At 44.3% G+C, this 18089-nt stretch overlaps 1 protein-coding gene across 1 annotated transcript in view; it reads left to right on the top strand.

The window, feature by feature from the left end:
* The window catches only part of Ust (uronyl 2-sulfotransferase), a 300209-nt gene that overhangs the window by 233559 nt on the left and 48561 nt on the right, over positions 1–18089 (top strand). Inside the window, exons 6-7 of the mRNA XM_076926828.1 lie at positions 13512–13609; positions 15677–15834. Coding sequence (XP_076782943.1) covers positions 13512–13609; positions 15677–15834 — 256 coding nt within the window. The remainder of the gene's footprint in view (positions 1–13511; positions 13610–15676; positions 15835–18089) is intronic.

Below are 18089 nucleotides of genomic sequence, written 5' to 3'. Positions count from 1 at the left end.
AATAAATAAAGAAGTGGGGCAGTAGGAGTCTATAAACCTGAGCCCCTGTTTATTTTAAAGATTTTATCAGCATCAAAATATGAATCAGTATTAGGACAACTATCCCTCCGGATTGTATGTTCCCAAGTGTAATCACTACTACCCTCTACAGACAGAAGCAACCACCAGTCCTTTGCTGTTCAGAACCCTGGCAATAGGACACTGGAGCCCAGGGGTGGCACATGCCTTGGAAGCACTAGTGAAGGCCACACAGCTGCTGGTGGCACTTCAGGCCTTCAGCTCTCTGGGCTTCTCAGGATTAGAATCCCAGACAACCAAGGTGTATACTCTCAGCCATTTTCCCCCCAACAGAGCCCACACCTGAAATCTGCCTCTTTCAGTGGAGAATGGATTATAGATCAGCACATGGCATTTCAGTTGTTCAAATGCTACCAAAAATATACCTTCACCTGTACTGCCATTGAAGTAAGATATGTCTCTTTTGGCTTTAAAGTGTATTGTAGTTATAGTCTGGACTTTACTCCTGAAATTTTTATGATGTTGTTTATTGAAAATCGGTACCATCATCTAAAAGCTTTTATCAGATGTCCAGATCCCCATGGTGATTTCCTAAGTGTAACTCAATTCAAATAAAAATGTCATCATCTCCAAAGACGGCTTCAATAGAGTGCATGTCTGGCACTGGGTGCATATTATTCACACAGAGAGAAGCACTGTCTAGAAATTTAGACTACGTAATGGACTACCGAGAGCAGACTTGATAAAAGTTTTTGTATCCCTGGCATGCTTCCGATGATTGAAGCTTTTTACAGCGTGGTGGAAGTGACTTGAAGCTCAGCGATCATTCCTGTGGTGTGAGTGCCCACATCACCTGCAGAAAGAAAGGCCAGAATCGCAATGGTGTCTAGGGCAAAATCACTCCATTTCAGTCACCGTGCATGAGGCTGTGGCACAGACTCCACATATTTCCAAAAGGTTACGCTCCATAGACCTGGGGTCTTCTGTACCCCTGCTGAGCAAGGCTCCCTCAACAGACCTCACTGGAGCAGGTGACAGGGACAGCCCCCACACTCTGCCTGCGGTGTGGTGATGTTTCACTCCCTCAGCTTCTGAACCTATCACAGGAATAAGTAGCGTGTCAAAGAGGAAACCCAAAGGAATAAAAACCAAGGTTGCTGCCAGGCGTGGACCGATAGTAGCATGGTGAGCAGAGGTGAAGCCATTCCTCTCTGGGGAAGAACCAGACTGTGGCCACCAGGAATGGGCTTATGGGTAAAGGGTAGAGGTCCTGATGCCAGACCAGCATCAGGAACCTGCACTTCTGGCCTCTAGAGAAACAAAGCAACACAGGCTGTCTGCAGCTGTGGGCTTACGAAGCTGAGGCCTCAGGAGATGAACAGCGCCCCTGACTTGCAGCTAGGATTGAACAGTTTGCTGCTTCAGGACAGGTGTACATTCTATTCCTTGTTCTCATCAGTAGGCTGAGAGTACGAACACCTGGTTCCGGACTACAGACTCAGGGACCCAGGAGGAAGTAACCATGAACTCATTAAGGAAGAACAGAAGAGGGAGAGAAACAGAGGAAAGAGGCAGGATGAGGAGAAAGAGTCTCCCACTTAAAATGGGCCACAGACTACATATTCTACAGACTATGGAAAGTCAGTATTAGTAGTGAACAGAGACCTCACAAGCTAGGCAAGCACTCTGCTGCTGGGCTCTGTCCCAACCTTCTTTTTAACCTTCTATTTTGAGACAAGGTCTAAGTAATCCATGCTGACTGACCCTGGACTTACTCTATAGCCCAGGCAAGCTTTGAACTTGGAACCTGCCTCACCCTTCGCCATAACTGAAAATACAGGCCTTTGCCACCAGGGCCAGCTTAAAACCTCTTTTTTCTTTTTTCTTTTTTTTTTTTTTTTTTTTTTTTTTTTTTTTTTTTTTTTTTTTTTTTTGGTTAAGCATTCTTTCAACCAGTTCCTAAATTCAGTCCTTCCATTTTATGAGTCCGTAAAATTTACGCCCTGCATGTTTTTGCCAAGATATTTCTTTTCTGAGGAAGGTCCTTCAGAATCCCACTTGGTACAGAGTATCTAATGGTTTTATAAGTAACTCCCACCAGGGCTGACCTCTGTTTAAAGACATTCTTTGTGTTAATGTTTGAGACAGATGCAGAAGGAAAGGGGTTATCAGCCAAAATCACTATAATTATAAGATTTAGTGACTGCTAATGGATTCCACTTTACCTTTGAAAATGTTTGTACAAAACTGGGTCGGAACCAGTGGGTTTAGACTAGAATCTGTAGACACCAATTTGCCTAATAAAATAACCACACTGGCTGGCAAAAGTCTACATACCTGGTTGCCCTTCCTATCCTGGAGCCTGGAACAGCACTTGGATCTGGAAGGTAGCATTCCTGAAGATTTTGAGAGTTCAGTTTGGAAAACCAACTTGGCACCCCACCTTTCGGTAGTGGGCCTCTCTAAAGGCCAGATTGGGGTCTCTAGCTTTTTATAGACTCAAAGGGCCTCGATTCATTCACGGTGGATAATGACAACTGAAATAGTCCAAGAATCAAAACATTTCACTGGAAATATGCAGTAGTGACATTAGAGACAGAAATTATTATTATTTGTGCATGTGATCTGGTGTGTGACCATGTGTGTATATATAAGAGAAAGAGAGAGAGAGGAGAGAGAGAGAGAGAGAGAGAGAGAGAGAGAGAGAGAGAGAGAGAGAGATGAGGTTTGAATTGTGCATGTGGAGGTCAGAGAGTAACTTCTAGAGTTGGTTCTTTCCACCTTTCATAGATTCTAAGGAATTAACCTCAGATTGTCAGCCAGGCACACATGACTTTACATACTAAACCATCTCACTGGGCCTTACATTTCTTTTCAATAAAAGATGCCGTGTGTGTGTGTGTGTGTGTGCGTGTGTGTGTACATGCTGGGAAAGGATACTAGTGTGTGTGCTCACAAATGTCAGAGGTCAACATCAGCTGTCTTCCTCAATTGCTCTGCACCATGTTTTTCTCGGCCGCTGGAGCTCATCGGTAGGCTAAAATAGCTGGCCATTAAGTACCCAGGAACCCTTTGTCCCTATCTTCCAGCCCTGAGAGCATGTACCGCCATACCCAGCTTTTTAATGTATGAGGCCCACCTGAGAGCCCATTTCTGTAGGTGAAAGTCAGGAGAGGAAGCCGATAATAGCATAGGATCTCTACATGCCTTGGGAGTATGAATCCCCTCAAGGGCACAGGGGAAGGTGACAGTGTCCATCATGGACAGTGGTATGTTAAGTTAGGGAGCAGTAATCCTGATGACACAGTATGTGGCTCTGTCCTCACAGAACAAGATGATTATCATACTTAAAATGTTCATCTCAGGTCGATGCTGATAGCGATCCAGGAGATGCTGGGACCAACTAACAACAGGTGGTCAGAGAGAGCCTCTGTCTGTCATCCAGTCCCAGTGAGATGTCTTGCTCTCTTCCTGTGCCACAAATACAAAACAGACCCTCTGCGTGTCTCACTTTCTCATGCTCCATAGCCGTGAAGACCTCAGCATCTGTCTTGTTCATACCATGCCTGTCTCTTGTTTTCTGTCTGTAGTGGTCCTTCTGAACAGTACCTGACTTTTGATCTGGGTCACGATCTTGAAGCCATGGGAGGAAGAATCACTCTACCCAGCAGGAATTCTATCCCAAATTATGACTAACCCCAGGAGCAACTGGTTTTCCTGAGACATCTAAGAGAGTGGTTAGGTTGCCCTCATAGGTTTGCTTATGTTTGGCACAAGGAGGGTTTTCTTGACTGGGGCTACACCAGGAGAGCGTGTGAAAGGCCCAGGATGTACCGTATTGTGATACCGCATTTTTTAATTCCTTAATAATTTGAAAATTAAACCCTGTGTGATGTCTCCAAGCAACCCCTTGATCGTTTCTGGTCTCTGATACAGGGAAAGCCTCAGCATCTCTCTTCTCTGGATGATCTGTGGCTAATCTTAAGCTAGATGATAAGGACTGCCTTTGGACTCCTGGTTGAGGAACGCAAGAGGCTGGGGGATTTTTGAAGTTTACCTCTCGAGATGTCTTCCCTGTCTCTAATTTTTGTAGCTGATTAATTAAGTCCTGATACTCTTTTTCTAAGTCTATTTGTTGTTTAAGAACAGATATTTTTCCTGTAACTCTCTTATGGGATCTATAACCACCATCTCCATTGGGGGAGCACTTGGAGGCGGAGGCGCGTAGGGAGGAGGTCTTCGGGAAGAGGGCCATCCAGGGTCAGAATGTTCGGCTGCCATTTCCTCTAGGTCAGCACTATCTGGCTCTGACAAATCATCATCAACCTTTAGTTGTATTTTAGATTCTAATTTCAGATAAATACATTTCTTTTTATTTTGAACATGAACAACAGCATTCAGGCAACGAAGCAAAAGCAGACAATTAACACACATGAGCAACAAACAACAAAACAAAAACAAAGAGTTGAATTCAGACTTATTTCTTGCCCCATTTTCATTAACATGACTCACCTTTCTCAATGCGGCAGATACCCACAGCGATCACCTTCGTTTCACTTCTGAATTTTCAGCAAATCCTTCTTCCAGTCACATCCCTCACTGAGTCTCTCATTCTTGCTTCCCCACGTTGGGCGCCAAAAATGTTGAGAACCGCTCTGTCAATGTTGGAACCCACACTGCCAAAAGCCTTGGGGACTAAGTTGTTAGAGCCTGCACTGCCCCAAGCTGCTCCAGTCTGCAGGTTGGGGTTCAGCAAGAGAGTGAGGACGGATGCAAAGAATGGAGACCAGACAGAGTGTGATTCAATCCCTTCTATTCTTCAGTCTCTCTTCCTAGTCCAAGTCCCAAGTCTTGAGTTCCTAGTCCCTAGTTCCTAGTCCCTAGTGCCTCAAAGTTCCAAGTTCCAAGTTCTAGTCTCGAGTCTCATCCATGTACAAGTGTCTAATCCTAGTAGTTGCCTGTCTTGAGTCTCAAGTGCCTACTCCAAGTGCCTAATACTTAAATAATAATTTCTTCTGTCTGCCTCTCGCCTATTATATGTCTTACTTCTAAGCCACGCCTTTAAGTCACGCCCTTAGGTCTTGTCTCTAAATCTGATCTCTAAGTCATGCCCTTAAGTCACACACCTTTAAGTCTCACACACCCAAGGGAAGATCCTGGGTATCTAAAACAAGATGTTATCAGAGTGTGCTCAGTTGTTGTAGGCTATTGTAATCAAGTCTCTTGTCAGGGTATATGGCTCAAGATGGCTGCAAGGATGATAGCTGCCTTCTGTCGGCTCCCCACAATCTAAGAGAGTGGTTAGGTTGCCCTCATAGGTTTGCTTATGTTTGGCACAAGGAGGCTTTTCTTGACTGGGGCTACACTAGGAGAGAGTGTGAAAGGCCCAGGATGTACCTGCCCCTCACTGTTTCTTGCAGGTTTGAATGTCATGTACCTTTCTAAAATGCAGCGAGAGCCAAGAGTCATTCACTGATTCTATATGTACTGTTTTCCCATGTTGCCTTATCCGGAACCTCTGCCCCAGCATGCTTCCTCGTTTCTCTGAGATATGGACCTTGGCTGCAGCTGGGTTCCTGCTGGTGAGGCAGCCGTGCAGCTGATGAACTGACTGACCTAGTGAGAGGAGGTTTTCATGTTGGTTTGTCATAGGCATGAAAGAAAAAGATTTCCTACAAAGGCCAGAATATATATTAAAAACACACACACACACATTTAGTATTTATAGACATTTTTTACATGTAAAAATGTTGCAGTACGATTTGAATCAAAATGTATTTGTCTTAGTTAGGGTTTTACTTCTGTGAAGAGATACCAAGGCAATTTGTATGGGGGACAACATTTAATTGGGGCTGGCTTACAGGTTCAGAGGTCCAGTCCATTATCATCAAGGCAGGAACATGATAGCATCTAGGCAGGCATGGTGTAGGAGGAGCTGAGAGTTCTACATCTTCATCTGAAGATTGCTAGGAGACTGACTAGGCAGCTAGGGGTCTTAAAGCCCATGCCCACAATGACACACCTACTCTAACAAGGCCACACCTCCTAATAGTGCCACTCCCTGAGCCAAACATATTCAAACCACCACAGTATTACCTTTTTTTTATTATTATCTGTATTAAAGTAACGGAAAGATAAAGTCAATTCGGGGTCTTAAAATAAGGGATTGGTACTGGTTACTTTTCTGTTACTGTGGTTAACACCATGATCAAGAATAACTTATGGAAGAAAGAATTTATTTGGCGTTACAGTTCCAGAGGGGTAGGACTCCATCATGGCAGGATAGCAGGATAGTAAGCAGCAAGCTAGCCGGTAGGAACAGCAAGCTGAGAACTCCCATCTTGAAATGCAAACACAAAGTGGAGAGAGCTAACTAGAAAGGGTATGGAACTTTTCCTCTCAGAACCACCCCCAATGATTTATTTCCTCCAGCAAGGCCACACCCCCAAATCTCCTTAAACAGTGCTACCAACTAGTATTTCAATTCATGATGCTAGGGATCGGGGACATTAAACCACTACAAAGATTGTTGTTGTTGTTGTTGTTGTTGTTGTTGTTGTTGTTGTTGTTGTTGTTGTTGTCGTCGTTGCCGTTGTTGTTGTTTGGCTTTTTGAGACTGGTCTCACCAGGTAGCCTAGGCTGGCCTCAAACTTATAATCTTCCTCCTGCCTTGGTCTCTTTAGTTTTCTTTTGTATTACTGAGGTTGTTGGGTTCTTTGTTTTTCATATTAGTGATGACAGGGAGGAAGGGAAGGTAGCCCTGGTGACTCATTGTTAGGGGTGTTGTTGTTATTGTTTTGTTGTTTGTTTCTCAAAACATGGTTTCTCTGTGTAGCCTTGGCTGTTGTAGAACTCACTCTGTAGATCAAGCTAGCCTGGAACTCAGAAATCCACCTGCCTCTTTCTCCTGAGTGTTAGGATTAAAGACGTGAGCTACCAACACCTGGCAACTCATTTTTAGTTTAAGAATATAAGTGGGTGACAGTAACCAGTTATTTTCCAAGATCCTATTAAGATAATAAGGAAAGTTTGATAAGTTATTTCTCTGCCAGTGAAATGAGCCAATTCCAGCCAGATTAGATTAAATTAAATGCAGGTTTACTGAAAAACTGCTCTGGGCTGGGCGAGTTCACTGGCCACAAGGAAGGAGGCCAGGGAAGTCACCATAGGAAGGGAGAGGAAAGGGGGAGGGAAAAAAAAGAAGGAGCACATTGCGCAGAAAGGAGTGAGATGGGGGAGAGGGAAAGGAGACCAAAATGTCTGCATTATGTAGGGAGGAGCCTCTGGGGGAGGGGCAGCCCAGTCTCTGAGCTGGAAAGTTCAGGGTTGAGGACAGGGTATACCAGGTAGGAACTGAGGGATGCTGAGAGAATATGGAGGCCGGGTCTGCTTTAATATATAAAATATGCACCTCAGTCCCTTGTCCTGGGGAGTCCAAAACCAAACATTTATGTCCCTCAGAAGTTCACATATTGGCAAGGCTTGGTCCCAGCTATTCGAACTTTCAGGAAATGGGAAAAGATGGAATCTAGCTGAAGGATGTAAGTCATCTGGAATGTGTCGTTGAAGGGTATTTTGGGGCCCTAATCCTTTCTCCCACCATCACTCTGTTTTCTTTCTGGCTGCCCTAAGGTGAGCGAGCAGCTTGCTCCTCTACACCTTCTCATTGTAATGTTCTACCTCGATACAGGTCCCTAGCAATGGACTGAAACCTCAGAGTGCCGGGGAAACAAAGAAGCATTTCTTTCTGTTAACTGTTTCTCTTGGGTACTTTGTTACAATGACAGATAAGTGGTCAGCACATGGATTAAGTGGGTCCAGGAAGCTCCAACCCTGAGTGCACTTACAATGGTCAGCCTGAACACCGAGCAGGCTTAAGTTCCTGCCCTGCCTCCTCTCAGTGACAACTCTGATGTAGGGGTGGAAGGCAATGAACCCTTCCCATCAAAGTTGCTGTTAGACAGAAAACGAAGCTGCTGTTAGTTTGCAATCGAAGCAAACTAGGATTTCAGAGCCGTGCTGAACTAGTTCCCCCAGCAAATAGGAAGACTGGTCCTAGCAAAAGCAGAGTGATGCCTTTTTAACCCAGCACAGGCTTTCTCTGCATCCCACCATATAGGCAGGTCTCAGAGGAGGTAGAAAGACGAACAGACATCAACAGAAGTACCACAGGTGTTAGCATCCACTGCTCCATGCCACTTGCAGTAGAACACAGAGCTACTTCCTAAGGGCAGTACTTTCTGAAGGGCTGTGTGCAGACCAGCTCCAGGGGACACTTTCCACCCCTCTGGAAAGAATGTGTCGCTGGTGATTCTGGCAGGACCTGAGCATGGTCACCTGCTCCTTGGAGACCATGAAACCTCGCTGAGAAGTCTCAGGAGATCCCACCAGTCCAGGTCATTTTTTTTTTAAATAAGGTTTGAAATAAAAGGCTTATGAGGCAGTGTTTGCAATAAAACTTAGACCACATCCATTCCACTTATCTAAATTGAATAACCCATCAAATGTATACTCCGGCTACCACTGCCCTCCTGTGTTGTCAAGGATGCTTTAATGCTTTGGTGAATGGGCTCCACAATTCCTCCCTTTCTCATTTCTTTTTTCGTTTTTGTTTTTGTTTTGTTGTTGTTGTTGTTGTTGTTGTTGTTGTTTTGGGGGTTTTTGTTTTTCGAGACAGGGTTTCTCTGTGTAGCTCTGGCTGTCCTGGAACTCACTCTATAGACCAGGCTGGCCTCGAACTCAGAAATCCGCCTGCCTCTGCCTCCCAAGCGCTGGGGTTAAAGGCGTGCGCCACCACTGCCCGGCCCCTTTTCCATTTCTAACCCCGTTGTTAGCACTGGCACAAGAAACTTCCCTTCTGCGTGTCCTTTACTGTTGAACTCTCCTCTAAAGTCTGTAATTTTAGAGTGGGAAGATCCGCTCCCAATCTCTCTTAAATCTATATTGGAAGGTTTTTTTTTTTTTAAATCTGCATTGTCTTGTGGCTTTTATGTAGGAAGTAAGCTGAGCTGAAAGTCAAAAGCTCTGTGGGGTGGGGGAGGGGTGGGGGATTTTTTTTTTTTTTTTGCCTGCTTTTGCTCGATATTATTAGTTTGTTTCCAACCAACTGTATTTTTCACAAATTATACATTTCATTTTTCATTATTTTCTTCCTGTTTTCTCTGAGCTAGCAGAAGTCATTATTTTAAAACTGTGCATAACCTATACATAACACTGAAGGACAAAGGAACCCAAATGAATGAAAGCATATAAGATGCCGTAATATGAAGAACTATGATAAGTTATTTCTCTACAGGTGAAGTGAGTCGATTCAAGCAACATTAGAATACATAATAAGGCAGGTTTATCGGGAAGCTGCTCTCAGGGCTAGTTCACTGGTCCCAAAGAATGGGGCCAGGGAAGTCACCATGGGGAGGGAGACAGAGGAAAGGAGGAAGAGAAAGAGAGAAACTGTGCATGAGGAAAAAAGAGAAGAGGACAGGAGAAGATGGGAGGGGAGGGGAGAAGGAGAGGGAGGAAGAGGGAAAGAGGGAAGGAAGGAAAGAAGGAAGGAAGGAAGGACGGATTTCCTTGTTATATAGGAAGACTGAATTATATAGGAAGACTTTCTAGGAGAGGGAAAACCCATAGCCTTGGGTAGAAAGTTCAGGGTAGAGGGCAGGGTAGGTCATCCATGCCCTGTAACCAGTAGGGACTGAGGGATGCTGGGAGAATCTGGAGGCCGGGTCTGCTTTGGTATGTAAAATATGTACCTCAGCCCTTTTTCTGGGGTCTGAATCCCAACACTGAATGGTAGATAAAATGAAGGATATATATATATATATATATACACCTTGTAATCTTATTGGGGGAGGCAAATATTGTTCTCATTTTACAGATGAGGCACTTGAGCCTATGAGTTATAAATATTTGCCTAGGACCCCACTACTAGTAAGAGGCACCTCCAGGAGCTGCAGTGAGGTCTGCTAACATCAGTCCTCTATGAGAAGTGGGAATGTATTTGTGGAAAACACTCAATGAGGGCACTAATTTACACGCAATTTTTGAATCAGAGAATAACCACCTTTTCTAGTTCTTTGCCATACAGAACCTGGTTTAGAGGACAGGGCACGTTTATCCACCGTGTCCTACAAATGAGGAAACTGGGGCTCTGGGGCATCACCATGTTGCTAAGGATACACAGAGATTGAAGACCTGAGACCAGAACTCAGATTTCCTTCTAACTACCAAAACTATAAACAACAAAAATATATAAGCCATTTTATGTGTGTTGGGGGGGCGGGGTTGTTGGGCTTCTAAACTAAATATTTATACAATTTGTTTAGGATAAATTCCAGATAGGTTAGGTTCTTATAGGTTTGTGTATAGAAAGAATCACCAGTTATCCTCAGTGAGCTCTCTGGAGTATTTTTCTGTTTCCCTAATGCTGTGAAATTTTTAATGGAGTCAAGTCCGGTGCCTAAGAGCTAATTGTAAAAGAGTGCTTGCCTTAGGCAGGAGAGGATTTTGTAAGGAGCATAGGCTTCAAGAGGAACAAGTCAAGCTAATTTGGCTGTATCTTAGATCTTCCCATTCTAAATTAAAGAAAATTTACGGGGCTGGAGAGATGGCTCAGTGGTTGAGAGCACTGGCTGCTCTTCCAGAGGTCCTGAGTTCAATACCTAGCAACTATATGGTGGCTCACAACCATCTGTAATGCAATCTAATGCCCTCTTCTGGCATGTACATGTACATGCAGATAAAGGAGTCATACATAAAATAAATTAATCTTTTGAAAAAGAAAATTTAGGTTTAAGTTTTAACAATTTTTTTTAAAAATGCACTTATGCATTTATCGTAGAAGTACTACATGCAAAGAAAAAAAGAACAACCCTCAACCCCCAACCCCCACCTTAATCAGAATGGCTGCCATAAGGAGAACAGACGCTGGCAGGGTTGTGGGGAAAGAGGAAGTCTACACACTGCTGATGGGAACCTGCACTGGTGTAGCCACAACAGAAGTCAGTGTGGAGTTCCTCAGAAAACTAAAATTAGCACTGCCCTATGGCACAGCGCACCATGCATGGGCAGATACTCAAAGGAACCGAAGGCAGCGTCACACCATGGGACTTCTACGGGTACATCCATGTTTATTGCTACACACCTTATAATAACCAAGGGATGCAGCCTTGGTGCAGCATAGAGGTCCAGAAATAGATAAACGAGTAAAGAAAATGTGATAGGCTAAATGTGCACACAAGCTCGCAGAAATATGCATGTGTGCACACACCTACATGTGTGCATACATGCACAATAATTCAGCCATTAAGAATGAATGAAGTAAGGCCATTTGCCAGAAAATGAATGGAACCAGAGATCAGCAAGTTAAGTAACTCAACCCTGACTCGGGAAGACTAAAATTACATGATGCTTTGCTTTATATGGAAGATGTAGATTTGTGTGTGTGTGTGTGTGTGTGTGTGTGTGTGTGTGTGTGTGTGTGTGCGTGCGTGTGTGTATGATTATATACATGGTATGTATATATACAGGATATGAAAATAGAAGGGCTTATGGATTAGAGGAAGGAGTCCTAAGTGGACACAGAAACAAGACAGTATCGTGGGGGAAGAAAGGCCAAATAGAGTGTATTTTTTTTCTCCATAGGCAGAATCTAGATTTAAATACAGGCAAACTAACATGTGTGCATGCTGGGAAAGAGAGGCAAAAGGCAGACTCTGTGAGAAGGAAGTAAAAGTGGGGAGAAGTGGGTGACAAACAGGAACAAGACGCATGCCATACGCATAACGGCAATCTCAACAAAACTCAAGATTTTATACACACTAAGCAAAAAAAAAAAAATCCTGATGAAGTAAGAGTAAACCATTTCTACTTAAATCGTTAAAATTAAAAGGAATGTTAGGAGAACTGGCTCAGCAGTCAAGAGCTCTGGCTGCTTTTCCAGAGAACCTGGGTTCATTTCCCAGCACCCACATGGCAGCTTACAACCATCTGCAACTCCAGTTCCAGGTAGGGAATCCAACTTCCTCTTGGCCTCTAGATTCCAGGCATGCAAGTGGTGCCCAAGCATATGTGTAGGCAAAACACCCATATACAAAACAAAACAAAACTTAAAGGGGTGGAAAAAAGATAAAATTGTGAGATCACTTTAGAATATGTATGTGCTAAAGGTAGCCCATCACAAAAAGATGCTCGTAAAAAGTCATCCATCAAATATGAAAGTCAGTCTTACGGGCAGACTCTCTTGTCCCCAGAAACCGAGGGGCCCCTTCAGAACAAGACACTACACTGTGATTCTGATTCCCTGGGGGGTTAAGTTGGTCCTCAGTTGGACCGCGCAGCTAGTCAGGATCTGATTCCCAAAGGTCTTAGTCCTGAGCATCTGTCTGCATCTTTGAGCAGTGGGTACTGAGTGCTTGCTGCCCTTGACCTTCTGCCGGAGACATCTCTTATTTACTTCTTCCAAAGAATTTCCTTAGCAGGGTTGTAATGAGCATCATTCATCAGCCTAATGGGCTCAAATGGAACCCCTTGTAATCCCTCAGGATGTGCCTTGGTCTAAGAAAAGAAACCTAGTTAACTGTACTTTCTGACCTAGAAAATTATGATTTCCCATGGGTTGACCTTGCGGGGTTATTTGTGGAGTTCTGTAGGAATGTAGCCTTCTGAGACCACATAGCATACTAGTGCCCCTGATCCCCGTTCCTGTCCATCCCCTTTTTACCAAGCAGCCAATACCCTGCCTCTGCACCCTTCTGTTCCAGCAGGGGCTGATGTAACCCTGCCCACTCAGTTCCCATCCCACCCCTGGCTATTACAAACTCCCACTGTGCTGACAGAACCCATATCTAGCCTCAAGCAATAGAAAACCTGAGAACCACACTGCTGTCTTGGAAAGTGATGGGATGCTTGTGTTCTCAAACCTTGTTGTGTTCTTACTTATATACAACCTTAGAAAAATGTATAGCTTCTCTGACATTTTGAAACCCCTTATGAGACCGTTAGAGACTTCATAATTATTTATCGGATGTATGCATGCATAAAGAAACTCACTTATGTAGGGTTAGCTATGATGGTAAGTGATTAACTCAAAATTCATTAAGAATTAAAACTTACTGGATTAATTCCATGAACATTAATGGACAGTGGACTGGCAATGTGAAATGTGGAATGGCCAATGTGAAACACAAGAATTAGACATCTCCTTAGCATGCATTTGAGCAAACCAAAAAACCCAGCCTACAGGAGATGAGGTTACAGGGTATTCAACCAAGTAGGGACGTCACGACCTGCCCAGGCTATGCACATACCTGGCTAGTGTACACAGAGAAGCAAAGGGAACATTTTCTTGGGAAGTCTGCAGATTCTCTGTCTGCCTAAGAGTTTCTAGCAAAAAAAAAGGTGTTAATTTTTTTTTTTTTTTTTTTTAATTCTAGGCATTCAGCAAAGCCCTGCTAAGACCACAAGGCTTTTCATTGCTATGTCTTCTCTCCTAGGACATCAATGAGTGCATTCTGGAAAACTACCCTGAGTGTTCCAACCCCAGGTTGTTTTACATCATTCCATATTTCTGTGGACAGCACCCCAGATGTAGGTAAGCATGCAACCATACTGGGCAAACTCCCTGCCACACTGGCAGTCTGCGGATCCTCTGCAGGAATAGCCCCTCAACCTTGTGGGATTTAGTTCATGGTCACAATAGCTCTTCGGGAATATCATTTGCCATTCCGAGTGTCATACAGGGAATGTGAGGGAGGCTCCATGACACAAGCAACAGAGAAGATTACATACTGCTGTGTAACAGGAACAACCCCCAAATCCATTCACCTACCTAAAACACAGCGGTTACTCTCACCCTACAAAACAGCAGAGACCAGAGTCAGGTAACCAGCCTGCTGCTCCACAGTGATTGGTACCCACCACCATCTCTGCTCTGCCAAGCCGGTTACAGCAGGTCCAGCACTCTGGAAACACACACTTAGGTTTGATGGTATCTCTAATGAGATACAGACCATAGAACAATGGTTCTCAGCTTAGGGGTCGTGACACACACACACACACACACACACACACCCCGTGGAAGTCAACTGACCATTTTACATGGGTTGCCCAAGACCACCAGAAATCATAGATGTTTACGTTACAATTCATAACATAAGGAAATACAGTTATGAAGTAGCAATGAAAGTAATTTTATCGTCGGGGGTCAGCACAGCATAAGGATCTTTATTAAAGGGTCACAGCATTTGAAGGTTGGAACCACTCCTATAGAAAGAGGAGCGTGCTTTCCAATGAGCAAGCTGTCCTGATGTGAACACAGAGCCTTCCTTACACAGTAACGTACTGGGGCAGGCAGCACACCCCAGGGCAGGCACAAGCATTCCTAATATCTTCTTTGGGTGGTACTGGAGTAACTTTAGCTGAAATCAGATGTATCTGTTCTAGGTTGTAACCTAGAGCAGAAAGGGTTGCAACAATGAATCACTATGTGGCAGAACTAAACCTTGTTTTCCTTTTTCTAAACATGGTTTAGAGTTGAGGGGGTTTGTGTTCCTGCCGTGGGGACATAGCTGACTCTGAACACATTCTGGGATTTTTTTTTTTTTGACTTACGTTCTCATTTCTGTTTAATTATGAGTGTTGTTTTGCTCAGCTTCCTGAAGCATGAAAGTCAACTCAGGATGTAAATAGTAGGCATTATCAACACCTTGGGTTCAGGCAGTCTTTCCCCGTGTATTTACACTGTGATCAGAAGCATTCAGTCTATCAGTCTGCTGCTGAGAGGACTCAGAGTTACTTCCCTTTTTGTTATAATCTCGATGTTTATTCCAGGGAGTATGATTCACACCCCCTAAAGTGGGTCTCACTTTGTCTGTTTCCTAACCTTTGGACAATGTACTCATGTGATCCCCAATTCTTCAGATTCCTTCCACCAATATCACTTTGTTGAACCTTTACACCGATTCTGTGTAGCGCGTAAGAGTTGCTGTTGGTGGTGATTCAAGCGGCCTTGGCTTGTCCAAATTCCTCCAAATTGGACCTGTAAGGAAATTCCCTTCTTTCCCTTCTGTAACCCAAACAAAAGCAACCATGTTAATGCTCTAAAAGGACGACTCCCAGTTGCTATTGGATACTAGTTTTGATCACTACAAATGTATTGCCAGTGACTTTAACTTCATTAAATTTGTTCTACTTGGTTCATCCATTTAAAAAAAAAAAGCCATTCTAGAGAGTGGAGAGATGGCTCAGCGGTTGATAACACTAAGTGTTCTTCCAGGGGTCCTGAGTTCAAGTCCCAGCAACCACATGGTGACTCACAATCATCTCTAATGGGATCGGATGCCATCTTCTGATGTGTCTGAAGAGAGCGACCATGTACTCATATATATTAAATAAATAAATAAATAAATAAATAAATAAATAAATAAATGCCATACTAATCACCTGCTCAGGACCTAAGTCTGTGTCTGTGCGTCTATTTGTCTTTCACCAAATACTTAGGAAGGCATATTCGTTTCAAGGTCCTGGCCCTTGTACACATGTAAAAAAACACCTCAGCTAGAGAAACCAGGGAAGACCGCACTGTTCTAGAACTAGCTGCATGTGTTGTTGCTTTGCATCATGGGTCTTTGACATGAAGCAACTTTCTTGTCTTGTCAAGGGAGCCTGGTGAATGGGCACTGGAGCGGGCCAAGCTGAACGTGAACGAAAACTTCCTGCTCGTGGGGATTCTGGAGGAGCTGGAAGATGTGCTGCTTTTACTGGAAAGATTTTTACCTCATTACTTCAAGGGTGTGCTCAGTATCTACAAGGACCCAGGTAACGCCGTCGAAAGCCCTCTCCCCTGTGCCGTCCCCTGTAAGGCTTTCTGGTCCTGACAAGGACTCGGGAGATGAAAATACAATGTGACACCTTGTGTCCCCCAGGCTTTCAAAGACAGAAGCAAAGCATGAGGTTTTGATTCCAAACCCCAAGCTTTAAGGTGACACAGAGTCACCATGGTTAGCATCCCAATGGTTGTGTCCCTCTCCTTCAGGGCACAGGTTCACAACATTCTCCGCCAGCTTATCCCAAGCGTGTTGCTGGGGTAAACAGAGGATGCGGATCCATGTGCACACCTGGAGCTCCTGGATGCAAACAGCTGTAGGGCAGGAGCTGCTTGAGATGGGGCAGCTCTGGCCCAACCGCCATTGACAAAAGCACGTTTTGTGTAAAACCCTGGCAGTAGATTAGACAGGGAAGCAAACTGAAAATGCAATTAAGATTTTACTGTCACCAACCAAGAGCTCCCCGAGTAGAAACGAGAAATAGCGGCAAAGCGATCGCGGGACAGCCCACGATATCACTGTGAATATAATTACTTTCAGAAATCCATCATTTATTTTCCTCTCGTTATTATTTGGCTTGAGAGAAAGATGCTTTCTTGCCACGCTCTTTCCTGTGCCCCTTAATGTACTTCTGAACAGCAAGTCTTGCATCCTTATCCCCGATCCTGTGCGGCTTTGTGTTGTGCTGGAAGGGGCGAGGGCATATGGCCTGGTAGAAATAGCAAGCAGAGGAAACACTCCCAAAGACTGCAGACAGTCAGATGGGCTTTGAACCACATCTGTATCCCCAGGGCCTGGGCAAACTTGTCTTTGCCTAGGGGAGCCCTTTCTGCTACACTGGGGCCCTGCCATTTGGGTGAATGAGCTGACAGGTGCTTCAAAGGTCTCCCGGCTCGCTGTCTTATTCAGAAATGAAAATCTAATTTATCTGCATGTAAGAATGTGCCGGAAAACCTGAGGTGAGCCGTACTGAGAGTCTTCCTATCAGAAAATCGGTGTGAAGAGCTGGAAGCATAATGAGTCTTCAGTAGCTGGGCTTTGAAACTGGAGCTCCCTCTGTCCTTCCAATAACAGGCGCATGCAGGAGTTTGCATCTATTGAATGGAAAGGGTGTCGGCATGGGGCTGTGTCTGATGACTGTTCTGTAAGACACTGTGAGCCTCCTGCTAGTCCTGCAGCTCTAGAGAGGGCTTACCTTACATTAGAGTCTTTGAAGGAAGACTTCAGGCATTCTTGTGTGGACCCTTCCTCTGTCTGTCTGTCTTGTCTCTGTCTCTTTCTCTCCTCCCTCTCCTCTCTCTTTCTCTCTCTCTCTCTCTCTCTCTCTCTCTCTCTCTCTCTCTCTCTCTCTCTCTCCCCCCCCCCGTGTGTGTGTGTGAAGGAAAGACTAGAGAGAGAGAGAGGATGAAGGGCTGACTGAAACTTGGTGACACATACTTATCCAAACATCTGTTTAGTGGCAAGATATGAAGACATTTACATCTGTCTTTAAAAACATATAAACCTCCAGTGACAAGGATATCCAAAGGGGCTTGCACCTAGCTGCTGCTGGAACTAACTTTCCATTTTCTTCAGCTAAATGGATGACATCTCCAAAACGGTGGGCCTCGATCCCATGATCTGTAAGCACACTCACTACAGCAGAAGAGATCTGTGATGATTGGGTCACCCTTAACTCTTTGACCTAGAGCTACAGTCTTCCCACCAGTAAATTAAAGCTCTTCCCTCTTTGAGTTTGGCAGTAACAAACATGGTAAGGGCCTCAGAAGGAGTCGGGGACATCTGGTATCCTTGTGTAGTAAGATGAAAGGCTTCCAGAAGCTTGGTGCAGCTGCTCCACGGGGTGCAGTACATTGATTCTGTTTTCAGGATGCATCCTGGGTGCCCCAGCTCTTTTCCAACAGCAAAGTGATAAAAAAAGAATAATTCCTGGCACAGAGGGGGTCCCCAAGACCCCTGCTCTCGTTCTAAACTCAATCGCTGAGTAGAAATTGTGGTTTTACATTTATACACCCCAGCTTATGACCCCAGGTTAGCTCCCTGATGCTAAGTGTGCGTGTGACAAATGAACTTTTTTTAAAAAAGGATTTATGTATTTATTTATTTATTTATTCTATTTATATGAGTACTCTGCAGCTGTCTTCAGACACACCAGACGAGGGCATTACAAATGGTTGTGAGCCACCATGTGGTTGCTGGGAATTGAACTCAGGACCTCTGGAAGAGCAGTCAGTGCTCTTAACCGCT

Source organism: Arvicanthis niloticus, chromosome 28, assembly GCF_011762505.2.
Source record: "Arvicanthis niloticus isolate mArvNil1 chromosome 28, mArvNil1.pat.X, whole genome shotgun sequence".
Classification (NCBI taxonomy): Eukaryota; Metazoa; Chordata; class Mammalia; order Rodentia; family Muridae; genus Arvicanthis; species Arvicanthis niloticus.
The sequence above is the reverse complement of the archived record's forward strand: the minus strand, read 5'-3'. Positions and strand labels throughout refer to the sequence as shown.